Here is a 15,389-nt window from a genome sequence, read left to right as displayed (position 1 = left end):
TGAGAGATTCCCATGGGAAACAGTTAGCTTTCTCAGAATTGGGAGATCAGGTGGATGGGGATCACTTTTAGGAATTTCCCCAGCCAGGTGGCCTACCTGGAGACTTAGTTTTATTACATCACATTTACAACTCCACCAACTATGTATTAGTATCTCAGTTTTCCCCACATCTCCTCCAACATTTATCATTATCTTTTCCTGTCATCTTAGTCAATCTAAGAGGAGTGAAGAGGAACCTTACAGTTGTCTTAATTTGCACTTCTCTAATCAATAGTAATTTAGAGTATTTTTTCATATGACTAGAAATGGCTTTAATTTCTTCATCTGAAAATTGTTCATAGCCTTTGACCATTTAACAATTGGGAAATAGCTGGCATTTTTATAAATTTGAGACCATTCTTTATATCATTCCATTTGTTTCATTTGTGAACTAAGGATACCAAAAATGACAAATGCCAGATTTGCTATGGCGAAAATCATTCCTTGCTTATTTAAGGTTAAACTAGGAGGAAAATACAATAATATTAATGTTCTAAATTCTCTCAGAAGAATATAAGGTGAAAAAGTAGAATGTTTTTCTTAGACATTTATCTGAAACATTGTATGTAAAATTTGTTCCCAGTTTACTGTTTCCCGTCTAATCTTGGCTGCATTGATTTTGTTTGTATGACCCTTTTTAATTTAATATAATCAAAATTATCCACTTTGCATTTCAAAATGTTCTCTAGTTCTTTGACCATAAATTTCTTCCTTCTCCAGAGATTGGAAAGGTAGACTTCCTTGTTTTCCTAATTTATATTATCCTTTATGTCTAAATCATGACCCCATTTTGACTTTATCTTGGTACAGGGTGTTAAATGTTGGTCAATGCCTCATTTCTGTCATGCTATTTTCCAGTTTTTCCAGCAATTTTTGTCAGATTGTGAATTCTCATCCCAGAAGCTGGAGTCTTTGGGTTTATCAAACACTAGATTACTATTGTTATTGACTATTGGGTCTTGTCCAATAGTCCAATTTCAAACCTATTCCACTCACTTATCCATTACTCTATTTCTTAGCCAGTACCAAATAGTTTTGATGCTTATTGCTTCAAAGCTGTTTTTAATAATCTCAAAGTTCTTCCCAAAACAAAAGTTCTTATGTTTTTTTTTAATACCAATATTCTTTAAGTGTTACATGCCTGAAAGTCATGGAACACAATCTCTAAGACGTTAAAAATAGAGATCATAAGGCAGGAAAAAGGACTCGTGCAAAAGTGTCTGCAGTAGTTCTTTTTGGAGTGACAAAGAATTGGAAAATGAATAGGTGCCCCTCAATTGGGGAAATGGCTAAATAGATTATGGCATATGAAAATAATAGTATTATGTAAAAAATGAATAGGCTAATTGTAGAAAAGCCTAGAAAAATTTACATGAACTGATGTTGTGAAGCAAGCATAACCAGGAAAACCACAAGAAGATTGTGTGATTATCAACTATGATAGACTTGTATCTTCTCAGCAATTCAGTGATTCAAGGCAATCACAATAAACTTTGGATGGAAATATGGATCAAGGCATACATTATTTTCAGCTTTTATTTTCTTTCTCATAGTTTTCCCCTTTTGTCCAGATTTTTTCTTCCAATCTGACTCATATAGAAATACGTAAAAAATGAATGTACATGTATAATCTAAAAAAAAATCTCCCACATTTCTTTCCTCTGTCCTGATGGTCCGGGCAAAAATGGTATATGCTTTAAACAGAGAAGGATTATACAAAATTGTGAAGAAACGTGTGGTCTCACGTGCCTGTGTGGGGTTGGGCACGGTAACTTAAGGTATATTTAGCTCCACAATGCTTATCTAGTTTGACCCCTCCTCCGCTACTAGCCACAAAGTCAGCCTCGGCAGTTCAGCAGTGCAGTGCTACTGGCTCGGGACTGCCCGGCTTTGCCGCCTCAGCTCCAGGTAGCGCCACTAGCTTTCTTTCCCTCAGAAGGCCCATCCCGGACCCCCAGCGGCTCGGGCCTCCGGGGCCTCCCAGTCAGGGCATCCCAAGGTCACGTGGAGGCGTCGCTTCCTCACATGACGGGATTGCAGCTTGACCCCCGGGCTTGGACGGATGAAGGCGGGGCCCCGACGAGGGTGGGAGGAGCCGAGCCGGTCCCGCCCTTAGGACCGCCCCTCCCGCGCCTCGTTCTGAATGAAGCCTCCGCCTTCCCCCTCCTCCTTCCACCCCCCGGGGGGCGGAGCCGGCGATGGTGGGGCGGAGGCAGGAGGTAGAGGAGGGGGGTTGGCCCTCAGCCCGCCCGGCCCAGCCCGGCCAGGCCATGGAGGTCTACATTCCGTCTTTTCGTTATGAAGAGAGCGAGCTGGAGAGAGGCTACACGGTAGGGGGCGAGTCAGGGTCAGGAGGGAGCCGGCCGGCTTTTGGGGAGGGGAGAAGTAAGAGGAATCTTGAGGGAGAAGTCCCCTGTTCCGAAGCCCGACTCCCGGCGGGACGGGCTTACGAGCCCCGCTCCTGTTCCCACTGAGAGAAAGGGCGGGGTCCCGCGAGCTTGGAGGCGCGTTGTCCTGGAAACCACGGTCTCTACCCCTCCTGCGTTCCTGCCCCCCATCCCCCACCTCTCTACTGAATAACACCCTTCCCCTCTGCCCGGGGCTGCCTGGCAACTTCAGCCCTTTTTGCTCAGGTCACCTGGAGGGTCTCGCTGGGCTCCCTGGCCTGGGTCCTGATCTCCGAGTCCTGAGTTCACGGGACTCTGTATTATGCGCACAGTTGCAAAACAGACCGCCGCTTCCCATCTCGCGGACTGGGGTAGTGGGGGTGTTCGGCTTCTGCATTTGCACTTTTGCTTCCTGTGTCCCCTCTGTGGGCCGGCTCGGGGCTGCTGTCAAAACAAAACAAAAACAAAAACAAAAACCAACCCACTGTCCAACCTCTTCCCACCCCACCCCCAAACTCCACAAGAAAATAAAAAAGCCATCAAAATAAAGGTTTTGGGGGGTGGGATGGTGCCCTCCTTCTAGAACCCACGATTTCGAGCCTTTCTTCCCTGTCACAAATTAAAAAGGATTCATAGAGTGTCTCTTCACATAACAAATTTTGGAGTTGAGTCTCTTATTTGGGAAGCACGGTTTTTTCCCTATCCACTTTTAGTTTTAGAATTTTGTTTCTTGTTGAGTTGCTTGCCACTGTCTTTAAAGTCTTTTATAGCAAATGTGGTTTCTCAGAAGTTTGCAAAATTCAGTGACTTGCATCAAGATGGACAATATTGTAAAAGCACAGATTGCTGGTTGCTTATTAACTAAAGCTTTTTTTTTTTTAAGCAAAATTATACTGTTTAATGAAATAAGGTAGGCCACTACTGAAGTAAAAAGTGTGAATATTTAGGACTTTCTAGAAAAGCTTTTCTTGAATGTTCACCGGCTGAAGGATAGCTAAAGCTTAATGCAGAATTTTCAATTTCAAATAATTTCTAATGTCCCTTCCCCCATGATTCATAAACTTGCTTATTGCTAGAAAGGACCTCTGACATCATCTACTGAGGAAATAGATGATCCAGTCCTCTTGTGAATCCCTCCAGGGCCAAGAAACTTGCCTTACAACTTACAGATAATAAGATTTATTTCTCAGGAGCTGGGTTTTGTTCCAGGTTTTTTGACTCCAAATTAGGGCTCTTTCCATTGTGAAATGGGATAGAAAAGCATTAAGTACTTACATGTACCGAATACTCTGCTAGTAGAAAATATTACACATTAATTGATTTGATAGTTGTTCTTAGTACTTGAAGAGGACCAAAATGACAACACTATGTTAGAGTGGAGTTACAATGTATCTAATTGTGCCTGATCAGATCAATAGCAGCTTGTTGGAATGATCTGCCAAGATCTGACACAGATGGTTCTATTGGGATAGCTTGTAGTGCTTTCCCTCAAAGTTTTGGAATTAAAGGACTTAGTTTGAAATCTAGGTCTGTCATTTACTGCCATTATCACTTTAGGGAAATCACTTAATCTCTGTGGCTGTCTGTTTCCTCTTTAAAATCAGAGGGTTGGACTATTTGAGGTCTGAGTTCCTTTCTAGCTTTAAATCTTAATTTTTATTTACACATCTTCTGATAACAGCTTGGTAGCAGAAGCTATAACTTTTTTTTCTTTGTATCATTGTGGCACATTGTGAGTGCCTATTAATTGGCAGATAAATAAATGATAGAGACAAGTGCTAAGGAAGTTCACTGGACAAATGAACTTTGAAGGAAAAGGTGGTCAGGGACCACCTTACTAGTTAAAAGCAATATTGATCATTCCAGGTAAGTGGAACTTCCTGATATTTGAGAGTCACTTAAGATTTTGGATAGGGGGAATGATATGATTCATTTCTGATTTAGGAAACAATATAGTAGTCAATCATTCATCATGTCATAGTGGAAATAGAAAAAGACCTGGTCTCAAAGCCAGGAAGAGCTAGGTTCAAGTTAGCTGTGTGACTACTAGGTTCTTACTCAAAGAAACTCAGTTGTAGGTAAGAAATAAACCTACCTTAATAGAGGGAGTTCTGATACCAATATCTAATTTGATAGGTCATGGATCAAGAAAGAGGAATCAAATGGATGTAGGAGTGCAGACTGCTGTCCTGTAAATATTAAAAGAAATGGAAGTAGATCTCTAGTGCATTGTATAAATCTTTCCTTTAAGAAGAGGACTCGTCCCTTCTCTCCCCCATCCGCAACTGTGAGATTAAGTTGTTGTTTTTTTTTAAATCTGGTGAGATTATGCAGAAATTCTGGGTTGCGGGAGACCTGAAGATCAGTCAACAGACATTTATTAGATAGTTTATTATTCATGGTGATAAGACACTATGCTAAACCTTGGAGATTACAAGAAAGATAAAAACTATGTGCCTGTCCTCTAGAATCTCTGAGATGTAATGGGGAGAAAACATGTGAATAACTATGTAGATAAAAGATATATACTGAATAAATTGAGAGTACTTTTAAAGGTTTAGGGACCAGGTGGGAAAAAACAGAAGTGGGAACTACTGACAAAACATAGGATTTGAGCTTTTTAAGAAACAAATTTTTATTGATCTTTTTTAAAAAATCATCATTATTTTTTTCAGTACTCTTTCCCAGAAAATCATTCCACATAACATTTTTAAAGACAATAGAAAAATAAATCAACAAAACTGATCAGTATGTTGCAGAAATCTGAAAAATCTGTGTAATGAACCACATGAGTAGGACAATAAAGGTCTTCTTTGGAACCAACTTGTTCTTTGTAATGCTGCAGTGTTCACTTTTGATTTTGGGGAATTCTTTCTATTTACATTGGAGTAGTCATTGCATATATTATCTTTTTGACTTTTTATTTCATATAGTTCACATAGATCTTTCTGTGCTTTTTGTATTCATCATATTTGTTATTTCTTTCTTTTCTTTTTTTTTGGTGAGGCAGTTGGGGTTAAGTGACTTGCCCAGGGTCACATAGCGAGGAAATATTAAATGTGTTTGGTCAAATTTGAACTCAGGTCCTCCTGACTTCAGGGCTGGTGCTCTATCCACTGCACCACCTAGCTGCCCCACTAAGGTAATTTTCCTGAAGCATTGACTTGATCTAGTCATTCTCTTCCATACTCAATAAACTCTAATGGTTTTCCATTGCTTCCGGGATCAAATGCAAAATACTCTGCTTGGCATTCAAAGCCCTTCATAATTTAGTCCCCATCTGCCTTTCCAGTCTTACGACATCTAACTTCCTGACCCAGAGGTGCGGTTCCAGGAACAATATACATCATCTCTTCACTCTAGGTATTTTTTCTGGCTTTCTCTCATACCTGAAATGCTTTCTTCTTAGCTTCAACTACTGACCTCCCTGGCTTTCTGTAAATCCCAATTAAAATCTCACCATCTATAAGAAGCCTACCCCAATCCATATTAATTTTAATGCCTTCCCACTTCTTAAAAATTATTTTCCATTTATATTGTTTGTAGCTTGCTTTGTGTATATTTATTTGCATGTTGTTAGATTGTAAGTTCCTTTAGGGCATAAACTGTCTTTTGCCTCTATTTGTATCCCTTTTGCATAGCCCTGTGCCTGGCACATAATAGGAGCTTAGTAAATATTTACTGAGTGATTGATATGGAGACTTTCTCCTTATTAATGGCCTCTTTGGGGTATAAGCATAGTGGTAGGATTTCTGGATCAAAGAATATCAATATTTTTGTGATTATATTTTATAGTTTCAAATAGCTTTCCAAAATGATTGTGCTGATTCACAACTCTATTAACAATGTATTAGTATGCTTATCTTCCTAAGACCCTTCCAACATCAAATGTTCCCTTCTTTTTTTTTTTTTTTTTTTTTTCATTTTTGCCAATTTCTCAAGGTATATAGTGAAACCTCTGGATTTATTTTCTTGACTTAATTATTAATGATTTGTAATATTTGTTCATAGGGTTATTAATAGTTTGCAGTTCTTTTAAGAACTGTTTGTTCATATCTGTTTTCTACTTATCTATTGAGAAATGGATTTTTATTTTACTGTTTTATCTGTTGATTTTTTACATATTTGAGATAATAAATCCTAATGAAAGAAATTTATGCAAAGTTTTCCCCCCAATTTGACTGGTTCCCTTTTTAAATTAGGTGCATGATTTTGTGGGTATGTACATGTATATATAAAGTTTTCAAAAAGTTTCACATAATCAGGCCCTATAAGCCTTTTTTGTGCTTTTTGGAATGCTACTTCTTAAAAAATTTTTTTAATAGTGATTGCCCGCAAGTTCTGAATGTGTTTTCTTATTACTTTGGTTTTCCGGGAGTCTGTTAATTGTCCCCCCCATCCCTCACCTCTCACCCCCCCCTCCACCTCACTGAAGCAGTTGGGGTTAAGTGACTCGCCCCAGGGTCACACAGCTAGGAAGTATTAAGTGTCTGAGGCTAGATTTGTACTCAGTAACTCCTGACTTCAGAGCTGATGCTCATCCACTGCGCCACCTAGCTGCCCCCTGAGTGTGTTAATTCTTAAATTTTTTTTTTAGGTTTTTTTCAGTAACAGGTTTTTGTATTCTATTATTTTTATATTCTGACTTTGCTCTAATATTTCTTTTGTAGCTTACAGACTCATTTAACTTGGTATTGTTTTATTTTTTATTTTTTTCAGCTAGTCTACTATTTGGAGTAAATTTTTTTTTCTTTTTTTATTAACTTTTCTTTAGGTTATACATGTACAGTCATTTTTTTACATATTTCCATATGAGTCAGATTGGAAGAGAAAAATATGAACAAAAGGGGAAAACCATAAGAAAGAAAAAAAAAAACCAGAAGGGGAAAAAAAAAGGTGACATCAGTATGCTTCAATCTGTATTCAATCTCCATAGTTCTTTCTCTGGATATGGATGGTTTTTATTGGAATTCTTTTTTTTTTTTTGCTTAGGCAATCTGCGGTTGATTGACTTAACCAGTTTATTGAAATTGCCTTAGATTACTGAATTGCTGAGAAGACTAAGTCTATCATAGTTGATCTTCACACAATCTTGCTGTTGCTGTATACAATGTTTTTTGGGATAAGTTTTTCAACCTTCAATTCTAAGCTGTTTTTTTACCTTTCAGTTTCTTCCATTGCCCTCCCCCCTCCCCAGATTCTCATTGTATGTCTCATTCCTTTATTTAATACTTTTACTTTCTTTCTTCTATCTACTTTTGTAGGTAACATGTAATCTTTCCAGGTTATTCCCTTTTCTGGGTTTTTCTCTTGGTTTTCTATTAAACTGCACAGCTTTTTCATTGTGTTTTTGTTGTTACTGTTTTCTGTTTTTTGTTGTTCAGTTGTGTTTGACTGTTAACTATTATAGTAATTATGTGGAGAATGTTTTGTTGTTCAGTTGTTTCACTTGTGTCCAACTCTTCATAATCTCATTTGTGGCTTTCTTGGCAAAGATATAGAATGGTTTGCCATTTCCATCTCCAGCTTGTTTTACAGTTTACAATCAAAGAAACTGAGACAAACAGTTTTTCATGAAGATGAGCCTTCCTGATTTCAGGCCCAGTGCTTTATCTACTGCACCATCTAGCTGCCCTTCTTTTTTCTGTTTACTCATATTTTCAGCATTATTTTTAACAGTCCACGTAAGTAAGAGTGCTAATCGGAAATGATACAAACACAGAATTCCAAACTATACTAATATCATTTCCATCCAGTACATTTACTTACATTGATTGTTAGATCCTTTTTCTGGTTCATCTATAGTGGCCTTCTTGTTGTGACTCACAGGATATTCCATCTCCTGATTTCCTTTCTTTTAATTGTCTCCTATGCCTCAAGATGTACTTTCTTTTTGCTTTCATTTTCTGGCTTCCCTAGCTTCCTTCAAGATATGCATCCTACTTTCTGCAAGAGTCCTTTTTTGGATTTTCTCTACTCTTAATGACTTCTCTCTGAGATTGCTCCAACGTCCTCTGCACTTATTTTGTATGTATTTAGTTGTTTGCATTTTCTTTCACCTATTAGAATTTGAACTCTGAGTTTAGTGAGGGACTATTTTTGTCCCTGATATAAGGCCTTGTTTTTTCCATATTAAGCATTTAATACATGCTTATTTTGATTTGACTTGTCTCCTATCTCATCTGGTTGCCATGGTCACTTGTGATTTGGATTAGATTGTTGGTATTAGGCCTTATCCTATTCCACAATTCTTGCCATCTTTTTTAATCTTCTCATTGCGTGCTATAGTTTTAGTTCTTAATTAAAAGTCTTAGTTTTGGAAGAGGGCATAGTTGGTATTCTTGAAAAGAGAACAGATTTGGGGCTTAAATTGTGATATTCAGTAGTGAGTGTAAAGTGCTTCAGTCTTGTATATGATCTTTAAGGGCAGCTTCCTCAAAATTCAGGAGCCATACATTCTTCTCTGCCATTGAAAATATTACATCAGTATACCTGTGTTTTCCTTGTAAAAGTATTTGTAAAGTATCTTCTTTATTTCTTGCCATTCAGAAACACTCATCTACTGGGGAAGACAACACAGGAAAAGAAGTTGAAAAGTAGGGAGCAGGAGGCACCTGGAAGTACCAGGAGGGGAAATCAGACAAAATTGCTGATGAAAGCAGGAGGAAACTTGTAAAAGTTCCTACTCTTCTCAAAAGGAAGGCTTTGGAAAGTATTTATAGCTACATTCTTTAGCCCGCCAATCTCTGGGGAGAAGCAACTGAGGAAGTTAAGAAAATGTTGGGTATAAAAACTGAGTGATGACATGGTGATGATAGTTCAAGTGATCACCTTATCCTGGAGAAGACATGATCTTCCCCAGAGTGGAAACCAAGCAGAGCTGCTGATAGAAAATGGATTGATAATGCAATAGCTATAACTCTTATATTCCACCTATTAAGTTTTTTGGTGCTGAATCCTCTTAGCAGCTGCCCACATTGATTTTTCAGTTTTGATTGACTGGTTTGGCATTTTAGTCAATGGGTATTACAATTAGTATTTTGTTTTAGTGAAAGGAATCATGTTTTGGACTCACCATAATATTATATCCTACTGCTTTGACTAGAGTACATATGAATTACTAATAGCTTCATTTCAATTTCTCTTAAAACACTCATATTGTGAAACTTTCTCTCCTCAGAATTAGCTCAAAGAGGAAATAACATAAGACAATATGAATATAGAAATCTATCTTACCCTGCAAGTAAATAGAAGGGGAAGGGAATATGAAGATGATAGAAGAGAAGGTATACTGGGGGGAGGGAGGTGGTCATTAGCAAAGCACTTTTGAAAAGGATTAGGGTGAAAGAAAAGAATAGATTAAACTGGTAGGAAATACAGTTAGCAATAGTTACTAGGAAAAGAATTTTAAAGCAGGTTTCTCTGATGAAGCCTTCATTTCTCAATTATTATAAAGAACTGAGTCGAATTTATTAAAAAAAAAAAAAAGAACAATTCTCCAATTGATAAATGATTAAAAGATAAGCTCAATGTCCAAAGGGCTATAAAATCATGTATATATCCTTTAACATATACCACTACTAGGCATGCATCCCAAAAGAGATTAAAAATATAAAGGACAAAAATATTTGTAATAGTCTTTTCTCAGGGCAAAGAATTGGAAATTGAGGGGAATGAATGAAAGAATTGGAAATAGGGGAATGATGGAATAAATTGTGGTGTGTGATTGTGATGGAATATTACTGTCTTATGGGAAACAATGAGGATGATGCCCTCAGTAAAACCTGAAACTCAAGCAAAGTGAAATGTATTATGCACAACAGAATGAAGTATAATTTTTTTTTAAAACTATTTTTCTTGAGCTTTTTCTTTGGGGGGGGAAATCTATTTTTATCTATATAACATGATTTATGGAAGTGTTCTGCATAACTCCATATGGGTCTTCCTGAAGGAGGTTCAGAAAAAGGGAGAAAATCTGGAACTAAAAGTTTTAAAAACCAAATGTAAAAAATTTGTTTTACATGTAACTGGGGAAAATACAAATATTTTTTTAAAATCTCATAGTCGTTATAAACATGAAAAAATTTATTTAGTTTTTTCTGAAAAATTGTACTTATTTACTTTTCTGTTTCTTTTGTTAGGAGTGTAAATTAAATATTTCTCTAATTTTTAAAAAAAATATCTCTTTTCATTGATGATTTTTTTGAATTCATTGATGAGATTAGGTTTGTTGGATATGTTACTTTGGGATTTTGTCTTCAATTCCTTTGCTTTTTGGAATATTTATCTTGACTATAATTATTTGAGTTAACTTTCCTGCATATTTGAAAATTTTTATCTTAGTTGCTTAGAAAATATTTCATTTGTTGCAGAAATGATTAATTATATGTAGGAGCATTTAGGTGAGGTAGTATAAAGGTTCTGGACCTGGAGTCAAGAAGATCTGAGTTCTAGTTAGATTTCAGATATTTATTAGCTGTATAACCCCCGTTCACGTTTCTTAACCATGTGTGCCATGATTGTTTTAAGGCTCAAGGGAGTTAATATTTGTAAAGTTTTTAGTGTAGCATTTATTTCTTTCCTTACATGCTCTGGAGTATTTGATCTTAGGGCTTTCTTTTAGTGGTGTTATATGGATTTGGTTGACTAATATTTAGATTTTCTGAGTATTTTTTCTTGTATTGTTTTTGCAGTATAGTACTAAAGGTTTTTGTGTTTTATTTAGTTTGTAATATTCTTTTGGGAAACTCATAATTCTTAAATTGTTTCTTTGTATTCTATCCTTGAGTCATTTGCTCTTGTGTATATACATACATACACACACATATACACTGTTCTTTTAAAGCCTTTTGCTTTTCTTTTGACAAATTTTCTTCCACTTTTGTATTTTTCATTTCCAAATCTGTTATTCTCTCTCAGAGTCTTTCTTTAGTGGTTTTTAACATTTTTGTCATTGGATAGCTGCCACAGTTTGGTTTTCCTCATAAATACATTTGAGTAAAGTTTTCACCTTTGCTTTATAAAGTTACTTTTTTTTCTTATGCTTTACTAAATTAAATTATATAACAGAGAACAAAAGCTTATAGAAAGGTCTGTTTTTCCTTGTTCAGTTCCAGTGGACAATTAGACTCTATTGTCAGTTCAAATTGATGACTGTAGCTTACAAACTATTGAGCCTGTACTAATAAATGCAACAGTTGTTTATAATTTGGTGTTAAATGACCTTTAAATGTAGAAGCTTACTGAGGATATATCCTTGGGGAACAATTTAACTTCCAAATGACACCCATGAGTACTTGTTATCATTTAAATATGCTCCCTTATGTCAATAACAGAATAACAAGTACTAGTATATTTCTAATGTTGATTCAGATACTGGGAACCTGCTGAATAAATTAGTGTACATTTGATTTATATTGACCAAAAAATTTTACATTTGTGTGTTACATGTCAAGGTGACATGCATTTAAATGCACTTTAGAGCAGAGGTCATATTTGACTGACACATATGCTTACCCTACTTTTAATTAACTTTTCAACATCATCCCAAAATTCCTTTTGAAGTACTAATTATGTGGGAACAGGATGTAAATCAACTTAAGAAGACAATATTTTTAAAAATCAATAGTTTTGAACTTTGCAAGAGAATAATAGATGAATAAATTTTTTTCTAATATAACTACATATAACATGTTAATTAAATATTAAACATTAATTAAATGTCTAGTTTTCTGCTGATAGCTTGGAGGAAAATATTTTGATAGTTAAAAAAGATAGCATTATGAAGTCTTATTTTTAATGATTGCAGAAAAATTGTGGGAAATTTACTTTCTAAGTGCACCAGTTAATGGAATTCATTTAGGATGCCTCAGTAGTTTAGAAACAACCATATTTATTTGCTAAATAGTACTTTACTTTAAGGGTAGTATATTCTGACTTATAATTATTTGCATCTCAATACTATTAAATCTTGATTAGTTATGTTCTTAGTTCATTGAGAAGTCTCTTTTGAATTTTTTTGAGAAGGTAAAGTAACATGCCTAAAAGGTGAGATATTATAGAACTTTTTTTTTTCCCTAAAAATACAAAAACACTATAAATACTTTGGAATTTATTATAATTTTCTAAGGTATCTCTGCATATAAAATTTTTTTTCAGCTAAAGTTTTTGTAGAATTAGATATGTAGTGATAGAGCATATAGATCATATATTTCATCTTTTTGATTTGGTTTCTAATCCAAAGATTAAAATGAATACATGGATTCTTTTTCTTTAGACAATATTTTTAAAAATCTCATTCATCTTGTATATAACAAATTAAGAATGTTGATCATGTGGTTAAACAATCAATTAGTCACAACAAGTATTGATTTTAGAGTGCTGTTTTGTAGAAAATGCTTAGATAAGTTTAGCTGACTTGCTTTCTATTAGAGTTTTAACATTGTTCAGGGAAAATAAAGAACGCGTTTCTTTCTTTTTTTTTTTTCTGTAGAAAGAAGTATGCTTTGTCTCTTTAAAAAGAATTAATGAATTATTTAAAATAATTTTATGTGTAACAAAACAAGACAGCAAGCAGTAGGCTCATGGTCTAGATGTTTTAGTGACTATCCCCATTTTGGGCAGTTTTTCAACTTGAAGAACTTTTGACTTCTGAGTCATCACTCAATTCCTTCAACTTCAAGAAAAATAGTTTTGAATATACCATTTTAAAATAAAGTAGTTTGATTGGAGTCATTCAGTGGATTATGTTTTTTTTCCTTATTCATTACATTATTATCACATTAAAATTATTTAGAACAGATACATTTATTATATCCATTCCTTTATAGTATTGGATTTAATGATTTTTTTTTTTTTTTCTTTTTGTTGTGCAGATTCTTATTCTCTCTTAATCTTTACTCCTTGGCTTCTTTCAAGTCTCAGTCCTCCTTACCCTTGATGCCTTCCCTCTTGGGATTAGCTCCAATTAATTTGTCCTTTGTACATCTTGTTTGTTCAAACTTGTTTTTTTAATGCCTCTGCATTAGACTGTGAGCTCTTTGAAAGAAGGGATTGTCTTGCATTTCTTTGTATCCCCAGAACTTAACACAGTGCTTGCTAATGGAACAGTGAGATGGCACAGTGGATAGATTGCTAGTCCTGGAGAAAGGAAGACCTGCCTCAATTTTCTTATCTGTAAAATGGGGATAATAATAGTTGTTGTAAGGATTAATTGAAGTTATTATAAAGTGCTTAGCACAATGCCTGGCACATAATAAGAATATTACAATTGTTAATTGTTTTTATTATTGATAATGATATTTTTGATTGATTCTCAAAATAGAATATTGATGGTATAACAGATAGGTAAAATGGTGATCTTATGGGAAAAAAACTGCCTTGAATCCTGATACTTTATCATTTATATTTTTTGGGGGGGGAGGTTAGCAATCTTTAAAAAAATTATCTACTACTCTCCCATGCATTTGCAAGCTTAGTAGAACAATTTATTTTATGAGGCATTGATACATTTAAAGGAAATATAGTTAACAGTGTTTGAAGTAGGTTCTAGAATTATTTTATTGCAAAAAATGAGTGAAAATACCATCACCCTCACTAAGAACCCAGGCACCTATTTCTACCTAATGCTCTCTGTCCTCTGGATCAAATGAAGCTTGGGATATTTTGACTCAAGGCTTTGTCTACTTTATGGCAGCCTAAAGTAGTCTCTTAATGTATAAGTTGCATTAGAGCATTGCCAGCATTTTGTGGAACACGGCTTACAGGTACCTTAAACAACTGCATATAGTTTAAAGAAGACATGCAGATTTGATGTGGTGAAAAGTGATGCTTAACTTTTTTCATTCTAGAGATTATGGGGTTCCTTTAAGAGGGTGGAATATTCTTCTATATTAGAACTCTTGCCCTTATCAGTGCCTTTCATAGCTTTATTATATTTGACATTGAGTATTCTGTGTATCAAAGAACCTTAAAGTACATAATGATATTAGGGGATTAATACATGGAAGAGTAGTGATAGTTTGGAAAGGCATGCGAGTTCATTAAATAAGGAGAATAAGTTATTCTATCTTGGAATCATCCTGTTAAAAAAATAATAGGATGATTGCCCCCTCTCCAGAGAAGTGGGATTCTACTTCATCCCACCCAGTGTCATATCTAATATATATACTTGTGTTCATGAAAATTTTTCATAATTCTTTAATGGATGGTGACACTTGGAATACAAAAGAAACTTAACACTCATATATTAATTGTGTGTGGGTGATATTGGAAGAAAAATTAGACAATAAAAAATAATTTAAATAAATAAATAAATAAATAAAAATAAAAATAAAAAAATTAAACAATAAAAGCTACATTTCTGTGTAATTTAAATGTTATGAAATATTCTCAGAGGACCTTGCGACAGGGATTCACTGTTAAAGATATTATATTTTTTATTTGGTGCTTGAAGATTTACAAAAATTAGATGTGGTTGAAAATAATACTTGATCTTTCATATGCTAGAGATTAGGGGATTCCTCTGAAAGTGGGGTGGGGTTCAGGTTCTACCTTCTATACTGATGTAGTACCTACACACAGGGTCAAGTCACTTTGACTCTATGAGACTTAATTTCTGTATCTGTAAAATGTGGGTGGTATTGCTTCTACTATCTATCCCACATGGTTATTGTGCTAATGTTTTTCAAGTGGTTTGAAAGTCTTAAAGTACTATATTACTATCAGCTACTAATTTTAAATGAGCGGCTAGGTAGAGTTGGGAAGACTCTTTTTCTTGATTGCAAATCTGGTCTCAGACACTTATTTTCTGTGTGACCTTGGGCAAGTCACTTAACCATGTTTGCCTCGGTTTTCTCATCTGTAAAATGAAATGGAGAAGAACACAGCAAATCACTCACATATCTTTGCTAATGAAAACCCCAAATTGGATCATGAGGAATTGGACACAACTTGAACAACAAT

General features: G+C 35.1%; 1 protein-coding gene across 3 annotated transcripts in view; it reads left to right on the top strand.

Annotated features, from left to right (window-relative positions):
• The first annotated feature begins 2,180 nt into the window (after positions 1-2,180).
• SNX24 (sorting nexin 24) overlaps positions 2,181-15,389 on the top strand; it is a 255,972-nt gene continuing 242,763 nt past the window's right edge. For all 3 annotated transcript variants that reach the window (XM_074281505.1, XM_074281506.1, XM_074281507.1), the window contains exon 1: positions 2,181-2,369. In XM_074281505.1, coding sequence (XP_074137606.1) covers positions 2,238-2,369 — 132 coding nt within the window. In that variant the 5' untranslated portion in view covers positions 2,181-2,237. The remainder of the gene's footprint in view (positions 2,370-15,389) is intronic.

This window comes from Sminthopsis crassicaudata, chromosome 1, assembly GCF_048593235.1.
Source record: "Sminthopsis crassicaudata isolate SCR6 chromosome 1, ASM4859323v1, whole genome shotgun sequence".
NCBI classification, from domain to species: domain Eukaryota; kingdom Metazoa; phylum Chordata; class Mammalia; order Dasyuromorphia; family Dasyuridae; genus Sminthopsis; species Sminthopsis crassicaudata.
Note: the sequence above shows the minus strand (reverse complement) of the source record. Positions and strands in the feature narration are given on the sequence as shown.